The following is a 25,299-nucleotide window of genomic DNA, read 5'->3' as shown; positions in this document are numbered from 1 at the left end:
ACTATAGGGCCATGAGGGTCTATAGGGCATGACAGGCTGTAGGTCATGAGGAGCTATAGGACCACCATGAGCCCTCCCCCCCCCAGCACAGGGAAGAGTGGGACAGCCTTTCCTTCACCCAGCTGGGGACATCCTATGACTCTACAGATAGACGCCATCACGGGGACCCCATGGGAGTGCAGCAGCTGCTGACATCTCCAACTGCAGTCCCTGAAAGGGCAGGAGAAAGTCAGGACAGCTTTCAGGCTTCAACAGAAGAGCAGGCTCGTTGCAACATGAAAATGCCTGCCCAGAAAGAAAACCACACGGGTGTACTGCCTCTAGTGTTTATTGGGGTATGGCACACGCCAAAGGAGAAAGGCTTAAGCAAACAAGCACGAGGGTTCTCACAATCAGAACAATATGCAAAGCCCAAACAGAAGTGAGCAGAACAGGGACCAATGCAGCACATCAGGGTCCCATGGGAGACCTCGAGGGCTGTCCAGCCCACTCCCCCCCTCTCCCCCTTGTTGTGGGGGGGGGTTGTGCTTTGTGGCTGGGGGCTTTGGGATGGGGTGTCCTTCCAATGCCAGCTCTCAGCTCCGTGTAGCAGCTTTATGGTGTCTCAGGGGGGAGGTTGGTGAAGCAAGAAGTTCCCAAGCCCTCTGCAGAGCGTCTCAGTCACTGCTGTGGATGGAGCCTGCTGCTCTTTTCCCACTTTTGGTGTCCAAATGGAGGGCGATGCATGGCCCGACAGACGGGTACGGTGAGAAGGTGGTCGTCGTAATGTCTGCTTCCTTTCTCCTTTGGGTGCCGGGGATGGGGGGAGCTCTCTGCCCTATGGACGCCGGGCGGACACCGAGCTGTTCTTCAGAATGCCGCCGGAACCCACCACGACGGAGCTGCCCGCACCGGAGCCGAATCCTCCCCCTCCCAGGCTGTAGCAGAAGCCGGCACCTCCCGTGCTGCAGCTGCCCCTCCCAGAGCCGAATCCTCCTCCAAGGCAGAGACCACCGCCATATCCACCTCCTATGGAGCTGCTGCCGCCCACCACAGCTGTAAGGGACAAGGGAAGGTGTGAGTTACCACCGGCTGAGCCAGGGAGCACAGGGATCAGGGGCTGGCTGGTACTTACAGATGCTCACGTTGCTCTGGCATTCCCCAGACATCCTGCAAGGAAAAGAGATGGAGCATCAGCACTGCACCACCTGCTTGGGTCCATCAAGCTCCATAGGACCATGGTGGAGGGCAGTGCTATTGGTATCTTAACAGAAGATGCACTGCTCTGCATCCTTCCCATGGAGGTGATACATCCATATCCATATCCATATCCATATCCATATCCATATCCATATCCATATCCATATCCATATCCATATCCATATCCATATCCATATATCCTCACCCACCTGCACTCCTCGCCCTCCAGCAGCTTCCTGTAGGTCGCAATCTCAATGTCCAGGGCCAGCTTGACGTTCATCAGCTCCTGGTACTCACGCAGCTGCTGGGCCAGGTCTGCCTTGGCTTTCTTCAGGGCTGTCTCCAGCTCTGTCAACTTGTCCCTGGCATCCTTCAGGGCCAGCTCACCACGCTGCTCAGCATCCGCGATGGAGCTCTGTATGGTCTCACACTGCAGGACAAGGACAGGGATGCAGTGTGTTCAGCAGAGAGCACCGTAGCACTCTGTGCTCTCATCACCTGGCTCAGCTGTTCCCAAACAGCTCCAAGGGGATATACAAGGATCTCACACCCGTTCCCCATAACATAACACCCCTACCTGCTTCTTCACATTCTCAATCTCAGCCCGCAGCCTCTGGATCACGCGGTTGAGCTCGGAGATCTCAATCTTGGTGTCCCTCAGACTGTCTCCATGTTTTCCTGCAGTGGCCTGCAGCTCCTCGTACTGATGGGCAGGGAACAGATGAGTTCATATGAGGTCTCCCTGGATCTCCCCACACCAGGAAGGGGAGCATACAGACCCCTCAGCTCCACCATCATCATGCAGACAGCCCTCACCTTGCTCTGGTACCAGGTCTCAGCCTCCATCCTGCTGCGGTTGGCGATCTCCTCATACTGTGCCTTCACCTCAGCAATGATGCTGTCCAGGTCCAGGCAGCGATTGTTGTCCATGGAAAGCACCACAGAGGTGTCAGAAACAGTCTTCTGCATCTGGGCCAGCTCCTGTAATTTACACCAGCATTGAGCCCTCCTAGGACACCTTCCCCATCATCCATCCCATTCTGCTGCACACTCACCGCTTCATAGAGGTTCCTCAGGAAGTTCAACTCATCCGCCAGAGAGTCCAACTTGGCCTGAAGCTCCACTTTGTTCATGTAGACACCATCCACATCCTACAGCAGAAATGAGGCCTGAAAGCCTTCCCCTGATGCACACAGTCGAACCCCATAAATCTGTGTTGTGCTGCTCTATTCCCGCAGCACACAGCTCTGGGTACCCTGGGTTAAATCTGAGCCCCACCAATGCAAAGCTCTGCTGAGAACCAGGCAGAAGTTTGTATAAAGTAATTAAAAATGACAATGTGCTTAGAAAACACACTTAAAGGTGTCCGTTTTGCTCCAGGGAGGAGGAGCAGCAACTCCCATCAAACACCCCCCTGACATGGGAGGTTCTCCTGCCTTCAGCTCTCCTTATTCTAACAAGGAACAAGCTTAATTAAAGCAGGCTTTAATTTGTGCCTGTGAGTGCTCGGTCCTCCTCACACACATTGGGCTGCCCAGAGCTTTACCTTCTTTAGGAGCACAAAGTCATTCTCCGCAGCCGTCCTTTTGTTGATTTCCTCTTCATACCTGTTGGGGATAACGAGGGAGATTCAATCTCTGTTTATTTTGGCTCCTGCTCCACTGCTGGTGGCTGCTGGCCTCGGAGCAATGGGTGCAGCAAAAACAGAGGTGCTGTGAGCAGAATGTGGCCAAGCAAAAGTGGGGCTCCATCCTGGAACAACCCATCACAAACCTCCCTATCCTGCTGCCTCCATAAGGAGACCTGTTGGCCATCATGGCCATGGCACAGGACCTTACAAACATGGAACTGCTGGAGTTTGGTTTTCTTAATGCTCATCCCATCCAACCCCCTGCAATGAAGTCCACACGGAGCAATGGAGGTCACCTCCAGAACCTCATCACTTCTCATCCTGCGGCCTCAGCAAAAATTGAGCAAGGCGAGGGATCAGGTTGTTCCCAAATCTGGGTTATCTGCAGCTTATCAGCTGAGGCATTTCTCCATCTTTGCTCTTCTGGTGGAGCAAATGAACCTCATCACACCAGGATAATAATTAATCCCCCTCCCATCAGCGTTCCAAAGAACCATCTAAGTAAGCTTCAAACTATGAAGGAAATTATTGTAAGGAATCCATGAGGAAACCCGTGAGGAAATTATAGTGGGATTTAGCAACTGCTCTTAATTGCTCCATTAAATCATAATGGCACGGATTCTCGAGTGGGGAAAGGCAAACAGCAGAAGATCCTGCACTGGTGACAACCGCAGTTCACATAACAATGAGTGCTGGGGCACACCTCGAGAAACCATCACCTGCTGTCAGAGCTCAGAGCTTCCTCATAGCACTGATGGCTGCAACAAGTGAAACACTGCCAATTCCCATCACCCTTTTCTGACTTTTCAAAGTCTTTACTCCTATTCTTTAACACCATTTGCTACCTGAAGGAATTTAAAGCAAAATAGAAGTGGCAAAGAAAAAAATGGTCTCCAAACAGCTGGTGAAATCAGCTGAAGCTCAGACATTGTTAGGAGTGAAGCCAGAATGAATCCATTTGATCCCAGATTTGGGGACATCCCTAGAGCTGCCCAGCACTGCCAAGCCCTGTGCCAGCACCACAAGCCACGCACTTGGTCTTGAAGTCCTCCACCATGTCCTGGAAGCTCTTCAGCTCCGACTCCAGCTGGATCTTCTCGCTGGAGAGGCCGTCCAGCTGCTTCCTCAGCCCATTGATGTAGGCTTCGAAATATGGGTCCAGGCTCCTGGTGCTCGTGGTGGGGCTTTGCTCCTGCAGGAGCTTCCATTTGGTCTCCAGGACTTTGTTCTGCTGTTCTAGGAATCTCACCTGTGTAACAACAGGGGTGGGCAGAGGAATAGTCAGACTGTTCCTCAAAGCATCTCTGTTGTTTGTTTGCCTGCACTGCCTACATTTAATGAGTTCAGCCCTTCTGTCTGTTCTCACCTCCTCTCCAAAAACTCCCCATCCTCCCCCAAAGTCCCACTAGTGAGATGGGAAACCCATCCTCACAACAGGGGGTGACTTTTCCTCTCCCATCCCATGGGATCTAAATAGAACAGATGTGCTGAGCTCTGTCACTCCAGTGCTTTCTCCTTCATGATGAGTTTGGGCTACAAACACAGGGATGAACCACCCAATGGTGCACAAGTGGAGGGGAGCAACCTTCTCTGAGGATGTTCTGCATGCTGCTGCATGACCCCCCAGGTTAGCACTAGTGTTATGGCCTCCAAATCAAGGATCCCATTCCTGCTATCCTCCAACACCTTTAGATCATTGCTTCTCCTGACACTGCTGCCTCCTTCCTGCCTGCACAGCTGGGCTCACTGCTCTCTCTATGCCCATCTCACAAGCCAACAAGGTTCAGCCTCATCCCAGACCCAGCTCTTACCTTATCAATGAAGGAGGCGAATTTGTTGTTGAGGGTCTTCAGCTCCTCCCTCTCCTGTGTCCGCACCTTCTGGATCTCAGGATCAATCTCCAGGTGGAGTGGGGTCAGCAGGCTCTGGTTGATGGTCACCTCCCTGATGCCGCCCGGTGGGCACTGGTTGAAGCCCCCAACCCCACCATCAAACCCTCCACCGAAGCCACCAAAACCACCACCGAAGCCGCATCCGGCCCCGCTGCCAAACCCAATCCCGTTGCCAACACCATAGCCAAAGCCTGGGCCACCAGCCCCAAACCCTCTGCAGACGCCTCCAGCTCCAAATCCTCCCAGGGCAGTGCTCTTGCACCCTCCCAGGCTATAGAGGCTGCGGCTGCTGAAGCCCCCAGCGTTGCCAGCAGGTCCCCGGCATCCTCGGGCCACCGTGCTGAAGGTGACCTTGTTCTTCCCTCCTAAGCAAGCAGAGCTGGAGCTGAATCCCTTCTTCAAAGCAGATGACTGACGAGACATGGTGAGAGGTTTGTGGTAGGAGAGGAGACCTGAGTGGTGTCCAGAGGCGAAAGAAGCTCTGTCCTGTAAGCACGGTGCCTGAACAACCCTTTTTATGCTCAGAGGGAGTTGGCCGGCTGTCAGGGGAGTGGAGATGTGATTTTTTACTCTTTGAATGGTTTTAGGTGTGCTTGGAACCATGCCCTCCCCCCCTCCTCTCTGCCTTCCCCATGACCTGCCTCAAAACACTCCCTAGATAGCTCAGAAAGTAAAACAAATCTATTGTTGGTGTTGGAAGCACATCGTCAAATCAGATTTCCTGAGCTGCTGCTGTCAACCCATCACAGGCCCTTCTATAGTTCTTCTGGCAGTGACAAAGCACTACAAGCTGCTTGACGTGTTACACCCTCCAGGGAGACCCCTGCCTTGGCTCCATTACTCATTGGGAGCCACACGGCAGGTGCTTGGTTGGCTGAATGTGGACAAAAACCTGGTTTCCCAATCAGATGCACTCCTGTTCAACTTTCCGCTCCGGTTCGACTCGGTTTGGCCAAATCTGTTTCACAACTGAGGGAGGGAGCCCAGTGAGGCTTAGTCTTAGGGTTATAACCAGCTTTGTGTCAATAAGGGTGTTTCTAGAAGGTCTTGAAGGGTTTCTAGAAGGTTGGACCTCTCTGACTGTGGCTTACTGAGCCCAGAGAGGGTTGCAGAGCTCAAAACATCTTGGTGTTTCCATATAACCCTCACCCTACACCTTCACCTTCCTTCATTAGGATCAAGGTGCCATTACCAGCTAACAAGCTCTGGCCATGTCAAGGGTTTCCAGTTCCCCAATGGGGATTGTGCCAATACCAGAGGTGTTTTGAGGTGTCTCAGTGTTCCCCACAAAGCAAACAACCCTTTGGGGATGAGCAGGACAGAATCCAGCAGCCATTGACTTCACAGATAACCTCCAAAGCGTTCCCAACACACACCATTCCATGGTTATGGGATAGAAGGGGCAGAAAATGGGCATGGGGGCTTTGAAGTCCCTCTGATCCTTCTTCCACCTTCCCTGGTGGAAGGGAACCAAGGCTGGAGCGGTGTTTCCTGCAGGAACACTGTAGAAAGGCTGCTGGGTTCCTTCCCTGTGGGTCCATCATCAGCCACATTCTGTCCACGCTGCCACCACCCGTCAGCACGCTCTCATTGTTCTAACACATCCAGCTTAATTGCTTAACTGCTTTTAATTTATATTTTAATTGGCGGAGGTGTCTGAAGGTGCCATCAAACCGAGGATCCCCGCTTATCCTGCCATTAAAAGGAAAAGAAAGCAAGACTTCCCCCCCTAAACCACAAGGTGCAGCTGCAGCCGTGACGACAAAAGCCAGCTTCACACAGTGCACTCTGTAATTATCTTTTATTGGAGACACTCGTGGGAGAGGTTTGTGGAACCAGTTCCAGGTCAGGGCCTGTTCCCTCTCTGCTTTTCACCTGAAATGCAAATCTGGGTCCGGGAGTGGAAATGAACCATCTCTGAGGAGGAATTAAGATGGAAGGAGCACTTCTCCTCCTGAACCTCTCCATTTCCAACCCAAAGGGGATCTGTACCATGTGGAGAAGCTGCTGAGCTCTGCACCCCACAGCCACCACCCTCTGAGCAGAGCTTTGGGCTCCCCATTTCCCTGGGGACACCCTGAGGTGTCTTTGTCAAAGGCGGTGGCAGCTGCATCTCCTCCACCTTTATGCAACCGGCGGAGAAACCGAATGAACCTGTTGGAGCCCGGCACAGCTCCCAGGGTGGCTCTGCCAGCGGTGCCTGGCATGCAGTGCTGGCTCTGAGCCCCATCTGGATGCTTGCCCAAGAAGCACAGGGCCCAGCGGGTGCATTGCTACGCCCATAAGGTGCCAGCACTCCTTCAGGGTGGGAGATGCCAGATGAGGGGAAGGGGCTGTGATTGCACTGCTGAGAGGAGCTTTGGGTTGCCCTGGAGGTGGCCTTGCTGTGTTCCATTCTGTTTTCTTCTTTGTGGGCTTGGGGAGGACTGTAGGGCCATGAGGGGCTGTGGGGTCTTGAGGGGCTGTGGGATCATGTGGGGATGCAGGGCACTCTGAGCAGTGCCATGGCTGTGACAATACAATGGAGACAAGACTTTCCACAGCCAACCGACATGGATCCTCCTTCAGAACAGCACCCCAGGCTCCTTTCCTATACCCAAAACCAGGCTAAATCTAATCACCACCAGGTTCAGAGCCATGTGTTCCCATCACAAGCCTGGATGTTCCCAACAGCAGCCAGCAGATGCCATCCCACCACACAACACCATGACCTCATGCAAGCACCTCCAGCAGGACTTACTCCTCCACCATGGGACAGAGGACAACCCCTGGGTTCTTGCCCATGAAGGTTTTGCTCATCCCAGCTTAGGAAACAGGCTCAGGTCAGGAGGCTCTTCCCATGGGAAGATACAAAGAGCTGACTGCTTTCTGGCCCTTCTAGAGCCCAGAGGTGGAAATCATGAGCTAGAGGTTCCACCACCCCAGCAATGCCCAGCACTGCTCCAATTAGTGTGCAACCACCCTGTTTTTAATGAGCTCCTCATTCCCATCGAGCCCCATTACTGGTAGAGGCCATGCCCAGTGCCCTGAGGTGACATTGTGAGGCTGGGACCCACGGACTCAGTGTGCCACCATGGCTCTTCTTCATGGGGACATGGAGATGATGCATCTTTGGGGTTCTGTGGAGGAGCAGGAGGTGACCATGATGGGATGGATCATTCCTAGGCAGGAATACCAGCACTTAGGGACCTGGCTTTATCAAGGCTCTGGATCAAGGATCTGGATTCTATTTCCCAGCTTTCCATGACTGATCCCAACAGGAGCTGGCAGGGTTCAGCATCTCACCCTATAGGGATTGCAGTGATGGAAGCCCCCCAGCAGCAGCTGGGACATGAAGCCCTTCAGACCCATGGATGCTCCCCACAGCCCCAAGAAAGCTACTGGCAGGGAGGGGATGGAGCAGCAACTGGGCTCTCCAGTCTGGCTGCTTGCTGTCCCTGCATGCCCCCAGGGTGAGCCAGGTCTGGGATGCAAAGCAAGAGGAAGAAAGGGAGGATAGAGCCGGAGTGGGCAGGAGAACGCCTGGGGCTGCTCTGTGCTTTGATACCTGGTGATGGGATGAGGGCAGGGAGAGGGTCTGCATCCCTCTGCCCTACATGGAACCTCACATCACAGCACCCCTCACCCCACAGTGGAAAGCAAGAGCTACGAGCCCAAATCTGCCTGGTTTCACCCTAAAGATGCATTCTGGAGAGCAAAGCACCGCTCTGTCGAGCAGCGCGGACTCGCAATTAGTAAGCAGGTTAAATTGCAGGGCTGGGGCCCGAGCTGGGAATCATCGAGTAGAAATAACAAGGTGGATCCCGAGCGAGATCAAAGGCTCCTATTGCAGAAGACAGCGGCACTCCTTGGGCCGTCCCCACTGCATTGCACATGGCAGAGCCCCGGGCTCTGCCTGCAATACCCGGCTGCTAACATAGCTCACAGGCAACACCTTCTTCTGGGAACCGTGGCCCTCCATCGGTGGCATCCATCCGGGCAACCGTTTTCTTTTGGTGACAGCGTGGGGTGCTTTGTGGCCATCGGTGGTAGCAGAAAGCAGCCAAGCTGCAGTGTAGAATGAGCCAAGGGAGAATGGTGGGCAACCAAAGCTCAGAGTCCACCCACTGCCCCATAGAGGGTCCCAGTGCCCCAACTCTGAGCATCCCCAATAATGGGGGACAGATCTCCTGGATCAGGACCTGCAGTTCTGTGAGTAGAGACCCCAAAGTGGGGCTGATACGGAGCAGAGAGGGGCTGCACAGCTGCACTGCATCAATGAGAGGATATGAGGCTGCACTGCTGCATGGCTTTGCCTCCAGGATTTTGGGGCAACTGAAATTGTGAGGACACTGTGGGACATGGGGGAGGACTATTGGGATGGGGGAACTCCAAAAGGAGCCAAATCCCCCCAGGAAATCTTCCCCAAGGGCTGGGAAGGGCGTTAGGGGTGTGCGTGTGAAAATACAGAGAGTGAGCTTTGGGCGGCTCCTGCCCTGCCACTAATTACAGGCAAAACCTCATCAGCAGGTCCCAGCTTGCTGCTGGCCCAGTGCCCCCCCCGGCACACCCCAGCCAAGCCCCCCACCACTGGCAGCAGCCTTCATTCCCCAATAGTGCCCTTCATTCCCCAATAGTTCCCTTCATTCCCCAATATTGCCTCTAATACCCCCCATATTGCCCTTATTTCCTCAATCTTATTCCTATTTCCCAAGTAAAGCCTTTATTCCCTCAGCAGTTCCTGTATTTCCCCAATATTGCCTCTAATACCCCAATATTGCCTCTAAAACCCAAAAATCGCCCTTATTTCCCCCAATAGTGCCCTTATTTCCCCCAATAATGCCCCCGATTCCCCAATATTGCCCTTAATTCCCCAGTATTGCCCCTAACTCCCCAGTAGTGCCCTGATATCCCCCACTGGGGTGAAACTGGGTCAGAGGAGGAGGAGGAGGGAGCAGCATTGGGGTTCCCCCATTCAATTAGGGTGCAGTGTTGTAGAAAGGGTCCCCAAAATGCCATTCTGGGACCCCAAAGGGGGCACAATTTTGAGGTGAAAGAACATGTATAAATTTGGGTTCAGGGCTGGAAACTCCCTTTGCCAGTGCTGGGACAACCCAAAAAGGCTCTGCCCCCTTCAGGACCCATACACCCATGGGTGCTCATGGAGCCGGGCACGTCTGCCCATGAGTCACCTGTGGGGTGAGGCCCTGGCACCACACCAGCCCTAAGACATGAACATGGGGGTAGGGGGGACATGGTCACAGCCCACCTGCAGGGTCAGACTGTGCCCCCAAACCACGGTGTCCCCAAATCTTGCTGTCCCTATGCGTGACGTCCCTAAATCTCCATGTCCCTAAACCTCAGTGGCTCCAGGCTTTGGTGCCCCCAACCCCAATGGTGTCCCCATACCTCAGTATCCCCAGGTTTTGGGGTACCCAATCATTGGTGTCCCCAACTCTTGGTGTCCCCAAACCTCACTGTCTCCAAGTTTCGCTGTCCCTAAACCTCCATGTCCCCAAGATTTTGTGTACCCAACCTTTAACGCTCCCAAACCTCATTGTCCCCAGTCTTTGGCGTCCCCATTTGCTTCCTTGGGGGAAGACCTCAATAGAACCAGATCTAAAGTGGGGGGGGGAGGTCTTTGGGATGCTGGGGAGAAGGAGGGGTCAGGAGCTGGTGTTGTTGGGGGGGGGGGGGGGGGGGGGTTCACAGATCCACTTCACGCTCCTCTGCCGCCCCCCAGCGTCTTCAGCCCCAAATTTCACCCTATATTGGGGGCGGGACTGAGGTTTGCTGCGGGGAGGGAGGGAGAAAGGGGAGGAGTTATGGATAGGGGAGTCTTGAGGGGGGTGGGGGAGGAAGGGGGCTTCGCAAGGGCTCTCAGTGCACTCAGCTCGTCCAAACTCATTGTCCCGCTGTATCGCGGGGGGAATTCTAAGCATCGACCCCCCCCCCAAAAGCTTCCCATGGGGTCAGGGTCACTCCTAAAGGCACGGACCCCCCCCACGGAGTCCACAGAGACCCTCCCAGCGCTATGGGGTGCTGGAGGTGGCTCTGGGGGGGTCACTGAGGCTCCGAACCCCCCCATATCCCGGCACTGCACCCCCCCACCCCCAGCAGTAATTGTGGTTATGTGCAGTTTGGACAGTAGGTGTCAACAGCGGACCAGGAATGGAGCCCTTATCCCAACTCAACTGTGGGGGCACCCCAAATAGCCCCCGCCTCCCCCAGAAATAAGCCCACCCCCGAAAGCAGGTGGGGCACGAGCCCCAGCACTATCCCATACGAGCCGGTAGAGAGTCCAAAGTCCTTAACCTGAAATCCCCCCATGCCCCAAAAATCAAGGAATTTGCCCCAAAGTTTGCAAATCCCAGATGTTGCTCCCCACCCCACCCCGGATAGCTCCTGGTACCCCAAAACCCGACATCTTGGGATGGAATTTGGGACTCTCAGCACCCCAAAATGGGTCCTGGTACCCCAAAACCCAGCCTGATGACGCAAGGTGAGCAATGGCACCCCAAAATGGGTCCTGGTACCCCCAGATGGACAATGGCTCCCCTAACCCTGACACCCCCCTTCCCCCAGAGTGGGTCTTGACAGCCCAAAATGGGTCCTGATGACCCCCAGGGTGGACAATAGCACTCTGAGAAGTGCCCCCAGGCAGGTCCTGGCAGCTTAAAACAGATCCTGGCACCTGAAGATGGGTCCTGACACCCCAAAACATTGCCTGCCCCCTCATGGACGCCACCAGCCTCATCCTGGGGGTGACTCCCCCCTCCAGACCCCCCATTGCTGCCCCTATTTTCCCCCCAACCCCCTCCCATCCCCAGGTGGGCACAGTCACAGTTGAGGGTTTTATTGAGTTTATTGCAGGACCTCAACACCCCCCACCCATACACCAGAGGTGTAAAGGGGGGACTCACAGGGTGGGGGGGCATCCCAATAGCCCCCACCCTATCCTGTAGCTTGGATAGACACAGGGAGACAGGGGACAGACGGACGGACAGCAGGGCACTGGCTCAGGATTAGAGGCTCCCAGGGGGTTGCATTCCTTATGGGGTCTCCTGGAGGGGGGTAGGGGGGCTCAGTTGGTGAGGACATCAGCACATTCCGACACCAGTTTGCCATCGCGGGTCTCGATCTTCTTGATGACGATGGCACGAGATTTGGGGACAGCTGCACTCTCCAGCGCTGGGGGGGTCACGGTGTAACCTGTGGAGAAGGAGCTCCCAAAGCCCCCCCCAAATCCTCCTGCATAGGGAAAAGGTTCAAGGGGTGGTGATTAGAGCTTGGTGGGGGGGTTGGGGTAAATGAGTCCAACCCATGTGTTCCCCCCCTGTTTACCTGAGTATCCTGTGGTCCGAGTGTGGATGCTGAGGTTCTGCATTCCTGACTCCAACCTGGGGGGGAGTATGGGGTGGGATTTAGGGAGGTGGGGGTGGGATGGAAGGATGGAAGGAGGGAGGGAGGGAGGGGTAGAAGGGTAGAGAGAGGGAAGAAAGAATGGAGGGGGGGATGGAGAGAGGGAGGGAGGGAGGAAAGAAAGGGTAGAGGGAGGGTGAAAGGTGAAAGGGAGGTGAAAGGAGGGGAGGGAAGGATGGAAAGAGGGAGAGAGGGAAAGGGAGAGAAGAATGGACAGAGGGGTGGAGAGTGGGGATGAGGGAGGGAGGAATGGAGGAAGGGAGGGATGGAGGGAGGGATGGATTGGATGGATGATGGGTAGATGAATGCATTGGGGACACAGTGGTGTGGACATGGGCTGAGGATGTGAGATGGGCTTGGGATTTGGGGACACACTTTGGGGCCTCAGTTTGGGTCCAGGGCTCGGAGCAGCACAGGGGGGACACAGGGGCTGAATTTGGGGTCAACAGCTGAGCACTGCCCAGGGAGCAGGGATGTGGTGTGGCCTCCATGACACAGGAGCACCACCATCCCCACAGCATCCCACAGGACATGGGACACCTCATGGAGTCCCCCCCTTCTGCAGCACCCACCTGCTCTCCTCGCCCTCCAGCAGCTTCCTGTAGGTCGCAATCTCAATGTCCAGGGCCAGCTTGACGTTCATCAGCTCCTGGTACTCACGCAGCTGCCGGGCCAGGTCCTGCTTTGCCTTCTGCAGAGCAGCCTCCAGTTCAGACAGTTTGGCTCTGGCGTCCTTCAGGGCCATCTCCCCACGTTCCTCTGCCTCTGCGATGGCCGTCTCCAGGGTGGCTCGCTGCATGGCAGGACAATGGGGCAGGAGGGGTTACCTTGCATGAGGGTCTGGGGAGCCCCTGGAGGAGGAGGAAGAAGAGAAGGAAGAGGAGGAGGAGGAGGAGGAGGAGGAAGAAGAACAGGAGGAGGAGGAAGGAGAGGAGGAAGGAGAAGAGGAGGAGGAAAGGAGGAAGAAGAGCAGGAGGAGGAAGAGGAGGAAGAAGTGAAGGAAAAGGGAGAGGAGGATGAAGAAGAGGAGGAGGAGGAAGAAGAGGAAGAAGGAGAGGAGGAGGAGGAGGAAGAAGGAAGAGAAAGAAGGTCAGGCACAGTCAGGCAGGATCCAGACCTGGTTCTTGAGCACCTCGATCTCAGCCTGGATCCTCTGGATCATCCGGTTGAGCTCGCTGATCTCGCTGCGGGTGGTGCGCAGGTCGTCGCCGTGTTTGCCGGCCGTCGTCTTCAGCTCCTCGTACTGCAGGAGCACAAAGCAGGGTCAGGAAATCAGGGTTGGGGTCATACAATGACCAACTGGTGGGACTCTGAAATGTCAGGATCCCCCAAATCATGAAACCATGGGACCACCAGATATGGGGATCCAGATATCGTGTGGTTGTGAGATCACAGAGTGGTGATAATGTGCAATGAGGGGATCATGGGATCACAGCCTCATGAAACCACAGACCCTCAAAATCATGAGCCCATGTAATGCTGGAAATGGCTGAGACACAAAAATGACAGAATGCTGGAATCACAGAGTCCTGAAACTGCACAATCCCAACATCACAGAGTCCCAAAGTCTTGGCCCCATAAACCCACAGTGCAGCAGGGATGGGGGCAGCCCCATCAGCTCCTCTTGCTCCCAAAATCTGGGGCAAAGCAGCCGAGCTGAGCCCATGCCCAAAGGAGTGCTTGGGGCCAGGGCTGCGTCACAGCGGGCCGGGCTGCGACTCGCCCACGCCGCAGACACCGCGAGCAGCGCCCGGCCCCGGGGCTGGGATGTGGGGCAAGGGAGGGAGCGTGGGGCTGGCGAGACGGCGGAGGGGAGCGGGACGGGGAGTGGGATGGGGAGTCTGGGGCACGGGGCATCCCCAGGGCAGGGAGGGGTCCTGGGGGGTGGAGAGTATGGGGGATGGGTGAGGGTCCTGGGGTGGAGGTGAGCGGTCTAAGTCATGGAGCATCCCAAGAGGTGAAGGATCCAAAGGAGAACAAGGGATGGAACAGTTGGGGGCAAGGATGGTGCAACCCAGGGGATGGAGAGACCCAGGGGATGCAATGTTCCGGGTCATGGATCTTCTCAAGGGATGGAGTATCCTTGGGGATGGAGCATTCCAAGTCATGGAGGATCCCAAGGGATGGAGAATTCCAAAGGGTTGGAAAACTCCAAGGGATGGAGAACCCCAAAGGGGTGAAGGATCCCGAGGGATGGAGAACCCCAAAGTGATGGAGGAGCATTCCAAGGGATCACTCCTCCTGGGGCACAGAGGACAGAATATCCTCTCAGGAAGAGAACATCTTTGGACACAACATCTCAAGGGATGGAACAGAGAATCCCAGTAGATGTAGAATCCCAAAGAACAGAGCTGGGGTTGGCCTGGAGCATCCCCCCACCCCCAGCCCCTCACCTTGCTCTGGTACCAGGTCTCAGCCTCCAGCCTGCTGCGGTTGGCGATGTCCTCATACTGTGCCTTCACCTCAGCAATGATGCTGTCCAGGTCCAGGCTGCGATTGTTGTCCATGGAAAGCACCACGGAGGTGTCGGAGATCTGCGACTGCATCTCCCGCAGCTCCTGCAATGGGGACGGGGATGGGGCTGAGCTGGGGGGGCCGCCCCCTCCATGGTGTGGTTGGTCCCATGGGGAAGCTGCTGTGAAGCCCCCACCTCATCATAGAGCTGCCGCAGGAAGTTGATCTCATCTGTCAGACTCTCCAGCCGTGACTCCAGCTCCACTTTGCTCATGTATGCTTCATCCACATCCTGCAGTGCAGTAGCAATGGGTCAGCTCCCACTACCCCCCAGCCCCATTGCCCCCAGCCCCACTGCCCTCAATCCCATCAGTCCCTAACCCCATTCCCCTCAGCTCCATTGGCCCTGACCCCATTGCCCTCCAGCTTCATTGCCCCTGTCTCCAAGACCTCCGGCCCCACTGCATCCCATCACCAGTACCCCATTCCCAACACCCCCAGCCCCATTATTCCTCAGCCCCATCACCCCCAGTTTCATTGCCCCTCAGACCCACTGCCCCCAGCCCCACTGCCCCCTCACCTTTTTCAGCAGCACAAACTCATTTTCCTTCTCAGTGCGGTGATTGATCTCCTCCTCGTACCTGCAGGGTAGAGGGTTTGGTGTGGGGACATGGGGACACAGAGAGGCAAGGACATGGGGTCATGGGATGTGGAAGGGATGGAGGACATGGAGAAATGGGGACATGGGAATGGGTCATAGAAACAAGGAGACATAGGGTCATGGGGATGGGGGAAGAATAGGACATGGGGACATGGGGGCAAGGGGATGTGGAAACAGGGGGAGCCCCCTCTCAGAGCACTGGGTCAATGGGGTCAATCACCCCATAAACCAAAGCCACTGCAGTGCTGCTCAGAGGGGACAACCTGACCCCATCCCACTACCCACTGAGAGCCTCTCAGTTGCCCCCTCCTCACTTGTTCTTGAAGTCCTCCACCAGGCCCTGCATGCTGCCCAGCTCAGCCTCCAGCCTCAGCCTCTCCTGGCCCAGCCCCTCCAGCTGCCTCCTCAGGGTCTCTATGTAGCCCTCAAAGAGCCCCCGCAGGTCGCTGCGTTGTGGCTGCTGAGACTGCAGGAGACTCCATTTGGTCTCCAACATCTTGTTCTGCTGCTCCAGGAACCGGACCTGGGGGAGAGGGGAGACACAAAGGGGTCACCGTGATACGTGGGGTGTTGGGGTGGGAGGATGGGGGGCTGTGAAGGCATTGGATATGGGGGCATGGGGTTGTGGTTATATGGGGACATGGGGTCATGGTGATGTGGGGTCACAGGGGCATTGGATATAGGGACATTGTGGGGATGTGGGTATTTGGGGATGAGGATGCTGAGCCCTGGGGATGTGAGTATATAGGGACATGGAGACACATGGGGGAGGTGGGCAGGTGTGTACATGGGGATGTGGGGTTGGGGACACTGGGATATGGGATGCAGGACATGTGGGAACATGAGGGTGCAGGGACTGATGGCAGCAGAGGGGGACAACAAGGGGACAATGAGACAGAAGGAAAATGCCACCACCCCCTCAGGTTCCACCCCACATCACTCCCCACCCCCCTGCTTTGCCACCCTGTCTGGTACTGGGATAGGAGTGTCCCCAAGGGGGACAGCAGGTCTCTGATGGGGTCACAGTTTCCCCAGGGGAGTCCGAAATGGGTCTAAAATGTGTGTAAAGGGGTCAGCAGGTTCCAGTGGGGCACACAATGTCCCCAAGGGAATCTGTGTCCCCATTGAGTTCCAAACATCTTCAGGATGTCCCCAAGGGGTTTAGAATGTCCCAAGGGGAAAAAGAGGTCCCCAGGGGGGGTCCCCATGTCCCAAAGGGCCTCGGGATGCATCTGAAGGAGCTTGAAGGTCCTCAAGGGACTCAGGGGGTCCCAGAGGATCCAATGGGGTCTCCAAGGGGTTCAGTAAGTCCCTAAGGTGGTCTCGATGTCCCCAAGGGGATCAGGATGTCCCCTAAGGGCTTCAATGTCCCCAGAGGGGTTTCAGTGTCTTCAGATGACTCAGGAGACCCCCAAGGGGCTCAGAAGTCACCAAGAGGGTCACAATGTCCCCTGTGTCCTTAAGGGGGCAAGGATATCCCTAAGGAGGGCCTTAATGTTCCCTCAGTGGCCCTAAGGGGGCTAGGGATGTTCCCCAAAGTGTCTCAACATCCCCAAGGGGCTCAAGGAGATCCCTAAGGGGCTCTGGAGCTCCCTAAGGGGCTCTCAATGTCCCAAAGGGCTTTCAGTGTCCCTAAGGAGGATCAGGATGTCCCCAGGGGGGTTTCTCAATGTCCCTACAGGTTCCGAATGCCCCCGCAGTCCGGCAGTCGCCTCCCACCCCACCACCAGGGGACTTCAGGGTCAACTGAGCTCAGGAAGCAGCTGTGACCCACCCCTCCCGCCCCCCAACCCGGCTGCCACTCCAATGCAATGGGGTCAACTATGGGGTGGCCTCACCTTGTCGATGAAGGAAGCAAAGCGGTTGTTGAGGGTCTTGATCTGTTCCTTCTCCTCCTTGCGCACCTGCTGGATGTTGGGGTCGATCTCCAAGTTGAGGGGGGTCAGGAGGCTCTGGTTGACGGTGACGGCTGTGATGCCACCCCCAGGCACAGCCACGGGGCCCCGCTGCAGCCCCCCGACCCCAAAACGGCTCCCACTGAGGGTGCCAAAGGCTGAGGCTGAGCTCATCCTGACGGCGGGGCCAGCAGTGAAGGAACGGGAGCTGAAAGATCGGATCGGGACGGCCGAGCTGCTCCGCACAGATTTCCTGGTGATGGTGACAGACATGGTGGGGTCGGGGGGATGAGGTTGTAGGGTTAGAAGAAGGTTGTAGGGTTGGGTGATGGGTGTAGGGTTGGAGGAAGGTTAGAAGACGGTTGTAGGGCTGGAAGAAGGGTAGAAGATGGTTGTAGGGTTGGAGACAGTTGGAAGAAAGTTATAGGGTTGGAGGAAGGTTGTAGGATTGAAAGAAGGTTGGGAGGTTGTTGTAAGGTTGGAAGATGGCTGGTAGAAGGTTGGAAGGAGGTTGCTGTAGGGTTGGGAGAAGCGTGGAAGATGTTTTTAGGGTTGAGAGAAGGTTGTAGGGTTGGAAGAAGGTTGGAGGGTTGGAGGAAGGATGGAAAATGGTTGTAGAAGGTTGGAAGAAGGTTGGGAGGTTTATAGGATTGGAAGGAGATCGGGAGGAGGTTGTAGTGCTGGAAGAAGGTTATAGGGTTGGAAGAAGGTTGGGATGAAGTTTTGGGAAGGCTGGAAGATGATTTGGAGAAGGGTTTTGGGAAAGGTTACAGGAGAGTTTTGGGAATAGTGTCGGAGTGCTGCTCTGCGCAGGAGGGAGGGAGCTATGGGGCGGGTTGTGGGCCGGGCTATGGGGCGGGCTGCGCCGTGGGGCTGCAGGAAGGGCCGCAGGACGGGTTGTGGGGCGGGCAGGAGGATGGCAGTGGGGTGGGTTGTAGGACAGGTTGCAGGATTGCGGTGCGGGTTGCAGGACGGGTTGTAGGATTGTGGTAGGGGTTGTAGGACAGGATGGGCCAGCTGTGGGGCGGGTGAGTGGGGCTGCATCCTGCCACCCAGGGGAGGAGCGCCGTGCTGCTCCGTTAACCCCTTCAGAACAGTTGTGATCCATTGTGGCTCAGTGGGATCTGCTGGGATCCATTGGGATTGCTGGAGCACATCGGGGCTAAATAGTCTTCACCTGATGTGAATTCAATGCTTGGCCCCAAATGCAGCCCCCACGTCCCCCTGCACTGCCACCCATCATGACATCCACCTGCAAGAGCGTTCCCAAATCCCAACCCCAAATGGAGTTCCCAAAGTCTGTCCCCAAATCCCATTCCCAAACAGTCCCTGAAGCGCGTCCCCAAATCCTGAACCCACCTCGTGTCCTCAGCCCTTGTCTGCACTGCTGTGTCCCCAGCACATCCCTTCATCCCTGTGGCAGTGGTGGTCCCACCATCCCATCCATGTCCTACAATGGCCAACAACTCAATCCCATCCCACAATGGCCATCTGTCCCACTATGGCCACCAACAACTGTCCCCCCATGGCCACCAATCCATCCCTGTCCCATCCCCCACTGACCTGGCCAGGACCAGTATCCCCCCCCCATCCCAACCCCCAGGAGATGCCCCCCCTCCCCCAATCCCTCCCCGGCCCTATGGAATGTCCCATCCCACCCCACAGCCTCTCCCAGAGACACCCTTATCTCAAAGGAATTCCCAGTGCTCAGCGCCGGCGGGACGGGAGGGGGGGGGGTTCGAGGGGGGTGGATGGGGGCAGGGGTCTGTGGGCTGTGTGAGACCTCCCCCCCATCCCTGCAACCCCAAGAGGGGATGGGGACTTTCCATAGAGAGCCCCCCTTCAAGTGGGGTAACTGAGTCACAAGGGGGGAATTGCAACCCTATGACCCCCCCCCCCAACCCTTCAAATGGGGAAACTGAGGCACGAGGGATGGGAGGGTGCAACCCTATGACCCCCTCTTACAATGGGGAAACTGAGACATGGGGAGATGGATGCGGCCCCAAAGGGCAGTCCCAGCCCCATAGCATGGGGGGGTCCCCACACCAGTGCCCATAACACCAAAATAACAACAACCAGCTCTTCCCCCACCCAGCCCTTGTGTGTCACCCTGAGGTCCCCACCTCAATATTCCCCTCTCCCCCCCCCCGCCCCCCCATTGATCCTGGTGACCCTTTGTTGTCCTCCCAGGGTGGGGGTTGGGGCAACGTTTTTGGGTGGGGGCCAAAGCTCTGTGCCTGCCTTTGTTTGCACTGGGCTGGGCTGGGCTTTGGTGACGGGGACAGCGCTGATGGGCTGGTGGCCCCCACGTCACCATCACCACCTGCCACCCCCCCCTCTTCCACCCATGGGTGCTACAGCACCCAAACACAGATGGAGGTTGTGGTGTGCCAGGGGGGGAATCTTGGGGTGGGTCCACTGGGGGCTTCAGGTGGCACTTTGGGGGCTCAGAGTGACACTATGGGGTTTTAAGGTGACATTCTGGGGGCTCAAGGTGGCATTTTGGGGTCTCCAGGTGGCACTTAGGGGGCTCAGGGTGACACCTTGGGGACTTGAGGTGGCACTATGAGGACCAAAGGTTACACTATGGAGCTTCAGGTGACATTATGGGGGCTTCAGGTGACATTATGGGGGCTTCAGGTGCCACTTTGGGGTCATGATGTGACACCCTAAGGGTTTCAGGTGGCTTTTGAGGGCTCAAAGTGACATCTCGGGGGCTTCAGGTGGCACTTAGGGGGCTGAGGGTGCCACCATAGGGACCTGAGGTGGCACTGTGGGGTTGTGAGGTGTCATCTTGGGGCCCATTTTTGCAGCTCTCCCCTTCCCCCCTTCGTCCTTGTGTGCTCAGCGATGGGGTGATAAGGGCGGAATGCGGCGCTGATGCATCTCTGAGCCAGGAGATAAGGGAGCGGGGGGGAGAAGGGGGAGGGTGTCCAGCGGGATCATGGGGGTAGAGGATGGGGTGCCCAAGGAAACCCCAGAGTGCCCACAAAGTGGCCCCAAAGTGGCCCCAAGGAGACCCCAAAGTGCCCCCTAATGTGTCCCCAAAGTGTCCCTGTGGAGTCCTAAGTGTCTCCAAAGAGACCCCAATGTGTCCCCAAGGTGTTCCTAAGGTGTCCATAAAAGTACCCCCAAAGTGTCACCAAGGACACCAGTGGGGTCCCCCTAAATATATGAGGCTGAGTCCTGGTGCCCCACATTGTACATTAATGAGCTGCATCCCTGTAGGGCAGTGGGGCCATGGGGCCGAGCCCTGGCCGCACACTCCCTGGTCCCCCCCTACATTCCCCCCTCCCCTTGCCATTCTCAAAGGCACGGGATCCGGCCGCACCTTCTGGGTATCGGCTTAGGGCCAACGGCTCTTTGGGGCCGCCTCCTGTCTGGCCCTCCCTATAAAACCCCACCGCCATCCATCCAACCGTCCGCTCGTCCATCTGTCCGTCCATCCATCCATCCATCCTTCGCCATGAGCTTCTCCCGCAGCACCACTTTCTCCACCTCATCCCGCACCGGGAGCATCCGTCGCCCCGTGCCCCATAGCAGCGCTGCCAGCGTCTACGCTGGAGCCGGGGGGTCAGGGTCACGCATCTCCATCACCCGCACCGCCAGCACCTATGGGGGCGGCTATGGGGGTGGCTATGGGGCAAGCTATGGGGCTGGCTATGGGGCAGGCTATGGGGGAGGCTTGCTGCTGTCGGGGTCTGGGATGGTGCAGAATGAGAAGGAGACGATGCAGGACCTGAACGAGCGTTTGGCCACGTACCTGGATAAGGTGCGTAGCTTGGAGAACAACAACCGGCGCCTGGAGGCACAGATTAGGGAGAGCCTGGCCAAGAGGGGGCCCAGCACCCGAGACTGGGGGAACTACTGGGACACCATCCAGCAACTGCGTGATAAGGTGAGGGGGGGATGGGGTGGGAGTGGGGTTGGGATTGGATTAGGATGGGAAGAGGAATGGGAATGGGGTTGGATTAGGGTTGGAATGGGAATAGGGTTGGAATGGGAATGGGGTTGGATTAGGATAGGGAGGGGTTGGGGTAGAAATGGGAGTAGGAATGGGAATGGAGCTGGGTTTGGGATGGGGATGGGAATGGGAATGGGAATAGGAATGGGATTGTGTTAGGATGGGGACAGGGTGGAATGGGAATGGGTTGTGGTTGGGGTTTGGATAGCGTGGAGTTGAGGTAGGAATGGGGATGGGATTGGGGTTGGGTTAGGATGAAGATGGGATGGGAATGGGAATGGGGTTGGGTTAGGATGGAAATGGGGTGAGCAGATGTTAGGATGGTATGGATGTTAGTAGGAGTTAGGATAGAGTGGGTTGAGGTTGAGAATGGGGTGTCTGTGGAGTTGGGGTTAGGATGGGGTGAGGGTGGGATGAAGATGGGGTTGGGGTTGGGATGGGGTGGGGTTGGGGATGAGAATGGGAATGGGGCTGGGGTTAGGATGGGGTGGGGTTGGGGATGGGGATGGTGTTGGGTTGAGTTCATTCGGGGTGGGGATGGGGTTGGGGTGGGAAGGGGGTAGGTTGGGGCACTGACATCACATCCCCTGGGCCCCATCAGTGTGCCCCACATTCTGGCACCTCATCCCCAGGGCTCTGCCAGCAGTTGTTCTGGGGTTAATCATTAACCCACATGGTGTTGGGAAGGGGTGGACTTCGCACCCGGAGCTGAGCCAGGGAGAAACGGTCCTGTGGGGTGGGGACGGTGTGGGGCACCCAGTGGGGACACCACGTGGGGCCGTGGCCAAGCCCATGGGGGCCGAGGGAGGGGGGTTACTTAATGCTCCTTTGTTAAGCAGACAAGCCCCACAGCCAGAGTCACCCTATAGTATAGTGGGGTCACCCCTTCCTGAAGTCACATGGGGACGGGAATGGGGACAGGGATGGGGACAAGGACATGGACAGGGGCACACAGAGGGGAAGGAGGGGAATCTGCTGGTGGGTTCTCACACCCTGTGACCCCAAACTGGCCCCACAGATCTACGACAGCGCGGTGGAGAACGCCCGCACTGTGCTGCAGATCGACAACGCGCGGCTGGCGGCCGATGACTTCAGGGTGAAGTGAGTGAGACAGGGACAGCAGGGGGGGGAGGTCGGGGTGGGGGCATGAATGGGGATAGGACTGGGATTGGGATGGGGTGGGAACAGGGACGGGAATGGGATGAGGATATAAATGGGAACTGGGATGGGAATGGTGGGAAAAGGTGGGATGGGATGGGATGGGATGGGATGGGATGGGATGGGATGGGATGGGATGGAGATGGGATGGGGATGGGATGGGAGGGCGTGGAGGGATGGATGGATGGGTGGGATGGATGATGGGAGGGATGGGAATGGAATGGATGGGATGGCATGCGGGATGGGGATTGGAGGGGTGGATGGGATGGGATGGGATGGGATGGGATAATGGTGCCACACAGGTACGAGGCAGAGCTGGCCATCCGTACGTCGGTGGAGAGCGACATTGCGGGGCTGCGCAAGGTGCTGGATGACACCAACATGGCACGGCTGCAGCTGGAGGGGGAGATCGAGGCACTGCGCGAGGAGCTCATCTTCATGAAGAAGAACCACGAGGAGGTGGGGAGGGATGGCAGCAGGGACACATCAAGAACATATCAAAGACACATCAAGGACACATCGGGGACACACTGAGAACACATTGGAGACACACTGAGGACGTGGTGGGGATGCATTAGGGACACAGTGGGGACACATCTGGTATACATTGAGAACACATCATGGGCACATCAAGGACACAATGGGGACACCTGGAATACATCACGGAATCATTGGGGACACATCAGAGACAAACCAGGACCTGTTGTCCCCTGGCAGGAGGTGAACGCGCTGCAGAGCCAGGCAGCATCTGCGGGGCTGACGGTGGAGGTGGACGCACCGCAGGCGCAGGACCTGGGCCAGGCACTGGCAGAACTGAGGGCGCAATACGACGCGTTGGCCAAGAAGAACCTGGAGGAGCTGGAGAAGCAGTGGGGGCAGCAGGTGGTCCTACAGTCCTAAGGGGTCTTTGGGGTCTTTCAAGGGGTCTTTGGGGTGTTCCAATAGTCCTCAGGGTGTACCTATAGTTCTTGGGGTGTTCTGGTGGTCTTTGGGGTCTTAAAAGGAGTCTTTGGGGGCATTCCTATAGTCTTTAGGGTGTTCCAAGGGTCTTTGGGGTCTTTCAAGGCGGTCTTTGGGGTGTTTCTATAGTCCTCTGGGTGTTCTAATGGCCCTTGGGGTGTTCCGGTGGTCTTTGGGGTCTTTCAAAGGGGTCTTTGGGGGTGTTCCTATAATCCTTGGGGTGGTCTGTAGGGTGTCCCAGTGGCCCTCTGAGTGTGTCAGTTGCACACAGGGCACATCCCTTGGGGACACCCTGTCCATAGGTGAGGACCCTCCTTATGGGCTCCACTGCTGATTCCCCTGGCCCTATTTGTGCCCCCCACTCCTCCCCCAGATCACGGAGACCACGCTGGAGGTGACACAGAGCACGAAGGAGGTGGACACGGCCCGGAGCCGATTGGTGGAGCTGCGCCGCTCAGTGCAGAGTCTGGAGATTGACCTGGATGCTCTGCGCAGCCAGGTGACCCCAGAGAGGAACCCCACAGCCCCCTGGCCCCATAGAGTGACCCCACAGCCCTCTCATCCTAAAGAGAGTGACCCCACTGCATCTTGACCCCATAGAGAGTGACTACACAGCATCTTGACTCTATACAGTGACCCCACAGCTCTCTGACCCCACAGAAAGTGACCCCACAGCCCCCAACCCTATAAGTATGACCCCATTGGGATCTCAACAGCCCCTCCCCGACCCCATAGAGTGGGTCTCCATAGGAATCCCTGACCCCATGAGCCCCTGACTCCATAGAGTGCTGCCCCATGGGGGTCCCACCAGCTCCTTCACCTCGTAAAGTACAACTCCATGGAGGTCCCATCAGCCCCCCAACCCCATAGAGTGCAACACCTGGCCCCATAAAGTGTGAGCCCATGGGGGTTCCCGTCCTCACAAACCCCCAACCCCATAGAGGGTGACCCCACTGAGTGAGGGGATGAAGGGAGAGTTTCGGACCCCCTTATCTCCACTGAGCTCTTGGGGTCACGCTGCAGAACGCGGGGCTGGAGGGCAGCCTGGCAGAGACGGAGGCGAGATATGGGGCACAGCTGGAACAGCTGCAGGGCCTGATCCTGCGCGGGGAGGAGGAGCTGGCACAGGCAAGGGCAGAACTGCAACGTCAGAACCGGGAGCACCTCGCGCTGCAGGACGCCAAGAGCAAATTGGAGGCTGAGATTGCCACGTACCGTGCACTGCTGGAGGGAGGAGAGGGGTTCAGGTGGGACATTGGGGGGGTGACACCGAAGGGGGACCACTGTGGGACTGTGGGGCATCTGGGTGGGATCTCTGTGGCCCTATAGGGATGGACAGGGGACAGTGAGGGGACAATGGTGGCATCCATCAGAGTTGAGCCCCAGGGCTGGGAAGTCCATATTCTAATCTCTGTCACCCTATAGGAACAGACAAGGGACAGTGATGGCACACAGTGGGGTGAACCCCTTTGTAGTCCTTTAGGGACAGAGAGGGGACAGTGGTGGCATTCGGTGGGGTGAGACCAAGTGTTGGGATGTGCAGGTCCCATCCTTTGGGATGTTTGGGGACAGCAAAGGGGCAGTGCTGGCATTCAATGAGATGAGCCCCAGTGTTGGGATATGCAGGACCATGGCTTACAGGGACAGCAAAGGGACAGCAGTGGCACCCCATAGGGATCCTATAGGGACAGCAGTGACACCCAGTGGGGACAGGGATAGTGGTGGCACCCAAGTGGCCAAGCATCCCAACCCTGATGTCCCCTCCAAGTTCCTTGGGGTTACAGCGGGGTAGGGTAGCGTGGGGCTGAGTGACACAGGGGTGGGTGACACGGGTGGGTAACAGGGTGGACATAGGGTGAGTAACATAAAGGTGGGTGACATAAAGGGGTGTGTGACCATGGGGACACCCGCTGCTCCACAGCCTGCAGGATGCTCTGGGGTCGGAGGGGACAGTGACCACGCAGCGCAGCACCCAGAGGACGGTGGATGGCAAAGTGGTGTCCGAGAGCAAAGAAGTCAAAGTGCGCAGCTACTGAATGGGGACGGCGTGGTGCCCCCTCCTGCCTTACAAATAAAGGAGCAAAGTGAAAGAGATGGGGCTCAGT

The 25,299-nt window shown here is 56.8% G+C and overlaps 3 protein-coding genes across 4 annotated transcripts; 1 reads left to right on the top strand and 2 right to left on the bottom strand.

Moving 5' to 3' along the window:
- Window positions 1–312: 312 nt before the first annotated feature.
- On the bottom strand, window positions 313–5,202 carry LOC107325815 (keratin, type II cytoskeletal 4-like). The gene is made up of 9 exons (XM_015887006.2): window positions 4,621–5,202; window positions 3,844–4,058; window positions 2,726–2,786; window positions 2,235–2,330; window positions 1,996–2,160; window positions 1,757–1,882; window positions 1,389–1,609; window positions 1,115–1,149; window positions 313–1,035 (listed from the first exon to the last, which is right to left on the bottom strand). Exons 1-9 carry the CDS (start codon window positions 5,122–5,124, stop codon window positions 818–820), a joined length of 1,641 nt encoding a protein of 546 aa, XP_015742492.1. The 5' UTR covers window positions 5,125–5,202; the 3' UTR covers window positions 313–817.
- Window positions 5,203–11,526: 6,324 nt separating this feature from the next.
- KRT8 (keratin 8) lies at window positions 11,527–20,525 on the bottom strand. 2 transcript variants are annotated; one of them, XM_015886952.2, is made up of 11 exons: window positions 20,444–20,525; window positions 18,472–18,562; window positions 17,056–17,365; window positions 15,532–15,740; window positions 15,137–15,197; window positions 14,753–14,848; window positions 14,496–14,660; window positions 13,220–13,345; window positions 12,675–12,895; window positions 12,025–12,080; window positions 11,527–11,931 (listed from the first exon to the last, which is right to left on the bottom strand). In XM_015886952.2, exons 1-11 carry the CDS (start codon window positions 20,520–20,522, stop codon window positions 11,765–11,767), a joined length of 1,581 nt encoding a protein of 526 aa, XP_015742438.2. In that variant the 5' UTR covers window positions 20,523–20,525; the 3' UTR covers window positions 11,527–11,764. The 2 variants fall into 2 exon arrangements, with proteins under 2 accessions (XP_015742438.2, XP_015742440.1); XM_015886954.2 differs by lacking the exons at window positions 18,472–18,562; window positions 20,444–20,525 and having other exon boundaries at window positions 17,056–17,976.
- Window positions 20,464–25,286, top strand: KRT18 (keratin 18). Its single transcript, XM_015886955.2, has 7 exons — window positions 20,464–21,010; window positions 22,095–22,177; window positions 22,537–22,693; window positions 22,952–23,116; window positions 23,568–23,693; window positions 24,218–24,441; window positions 25,116–25,286. The coding sequence occupies exons 1-7, from the start codon at window positions 20,579–20,581 to the stop codon at window positions 25,228–25,230; spliced, it is 1,302 nt and encodes a 433-aa protein (XP_015742441.1). The 5' UTR covers window positions 20,464–20,578; the 3' UTR covers window positions 25,231–25,286.
- The last annotated feature ends 13 nt before the right edge of the window (window positions 25,287–25,299 follow it).

Source organism: Coturnix japonica, linkage group LGE22C19W28_E50C23 (genome assembly GCF_001577835.2).
Source record: "Coturnix japonica isolate 7356 linkage group LGE22C19W28_E50C23, Coturnix japonica 2.1, whole genome shotgun sequence".
NCBI lineage: Eukaryota > Metazoa > Chordata > Aves > Galliformes > Phasianidae > Coturnix > Coturnix japonica.
Note: the sequence above shows the minus strand (reverse complement) of the source record. Positions and strands in the feature narration are given on the sequence as shown.

Bases quoted from the DNA above. Each gene is read 5' to 3' on its own strand.
- KRT8 (XM_015886952.2), bottom strand. From the start codon at position 20,522: ATGGCGGTGGGGTTTTATAGGGAGGGCCAGACAGGAGGCGGCCCCAAA. The intron at 14,661-14,752 runs GTGGGGGCTTCA...TCCCCATTGCAG, and splicing joins TGCGGCAGCTCTATGATGAG to GAGCTGCGGGAGATGCAGTC. The intron at 13,346-14,495 runs GTGAGGGGCTGG...GTGCTCCTGCAG, and splicing joins AGACCTGGTACCAGAGCAAG to TACGAGGAGCTGAAGACGAC.
- LOC107325815 (XM_015887006.2), bottom strand. From the start codon at position 5,124: ATGTCTCGTCAGTCATCTGCTTTGAAGAAGGGATTCAGCTCCAGCTCT. The intron at 2,161-2,234 runs GTGAGTGTGCAG...TGTAAATTACAG, and splicing joins TGAGGAACCTCTATGAAGCG to GAGCTGGCCCAGATGCAGAA. The intron at 1,883-1,995 runs GTGAGGGCTGTC...CCTGCCCATCAG, and splicing joins AGACCTGGTACCAGAGCAAG to TACGAGGAGCTGCAGGCCAC.
- KRT18 (XM_015886955.2), top strand. From the start codon at position 20,579: ATGAGCTTCTCCCGCAGCACCACTTTCTCCACCTCATCCCGCACCGGG. The intron at 21,011-22,094 runs GTGAGGGGGGGA...CTGGCCCCACAG, and splicing joins TCCAGCAACTGCGTGATAAG to ATCTACGACAGCGCGGTGGA. The intron at 23,694-24,217 runs GTGACCCCAGAG...GTCACGCTGCAG, and splicing joins TGGATGCTCTGCGCAGCCAG to AACGCGGGGCTGGAGGGCAG.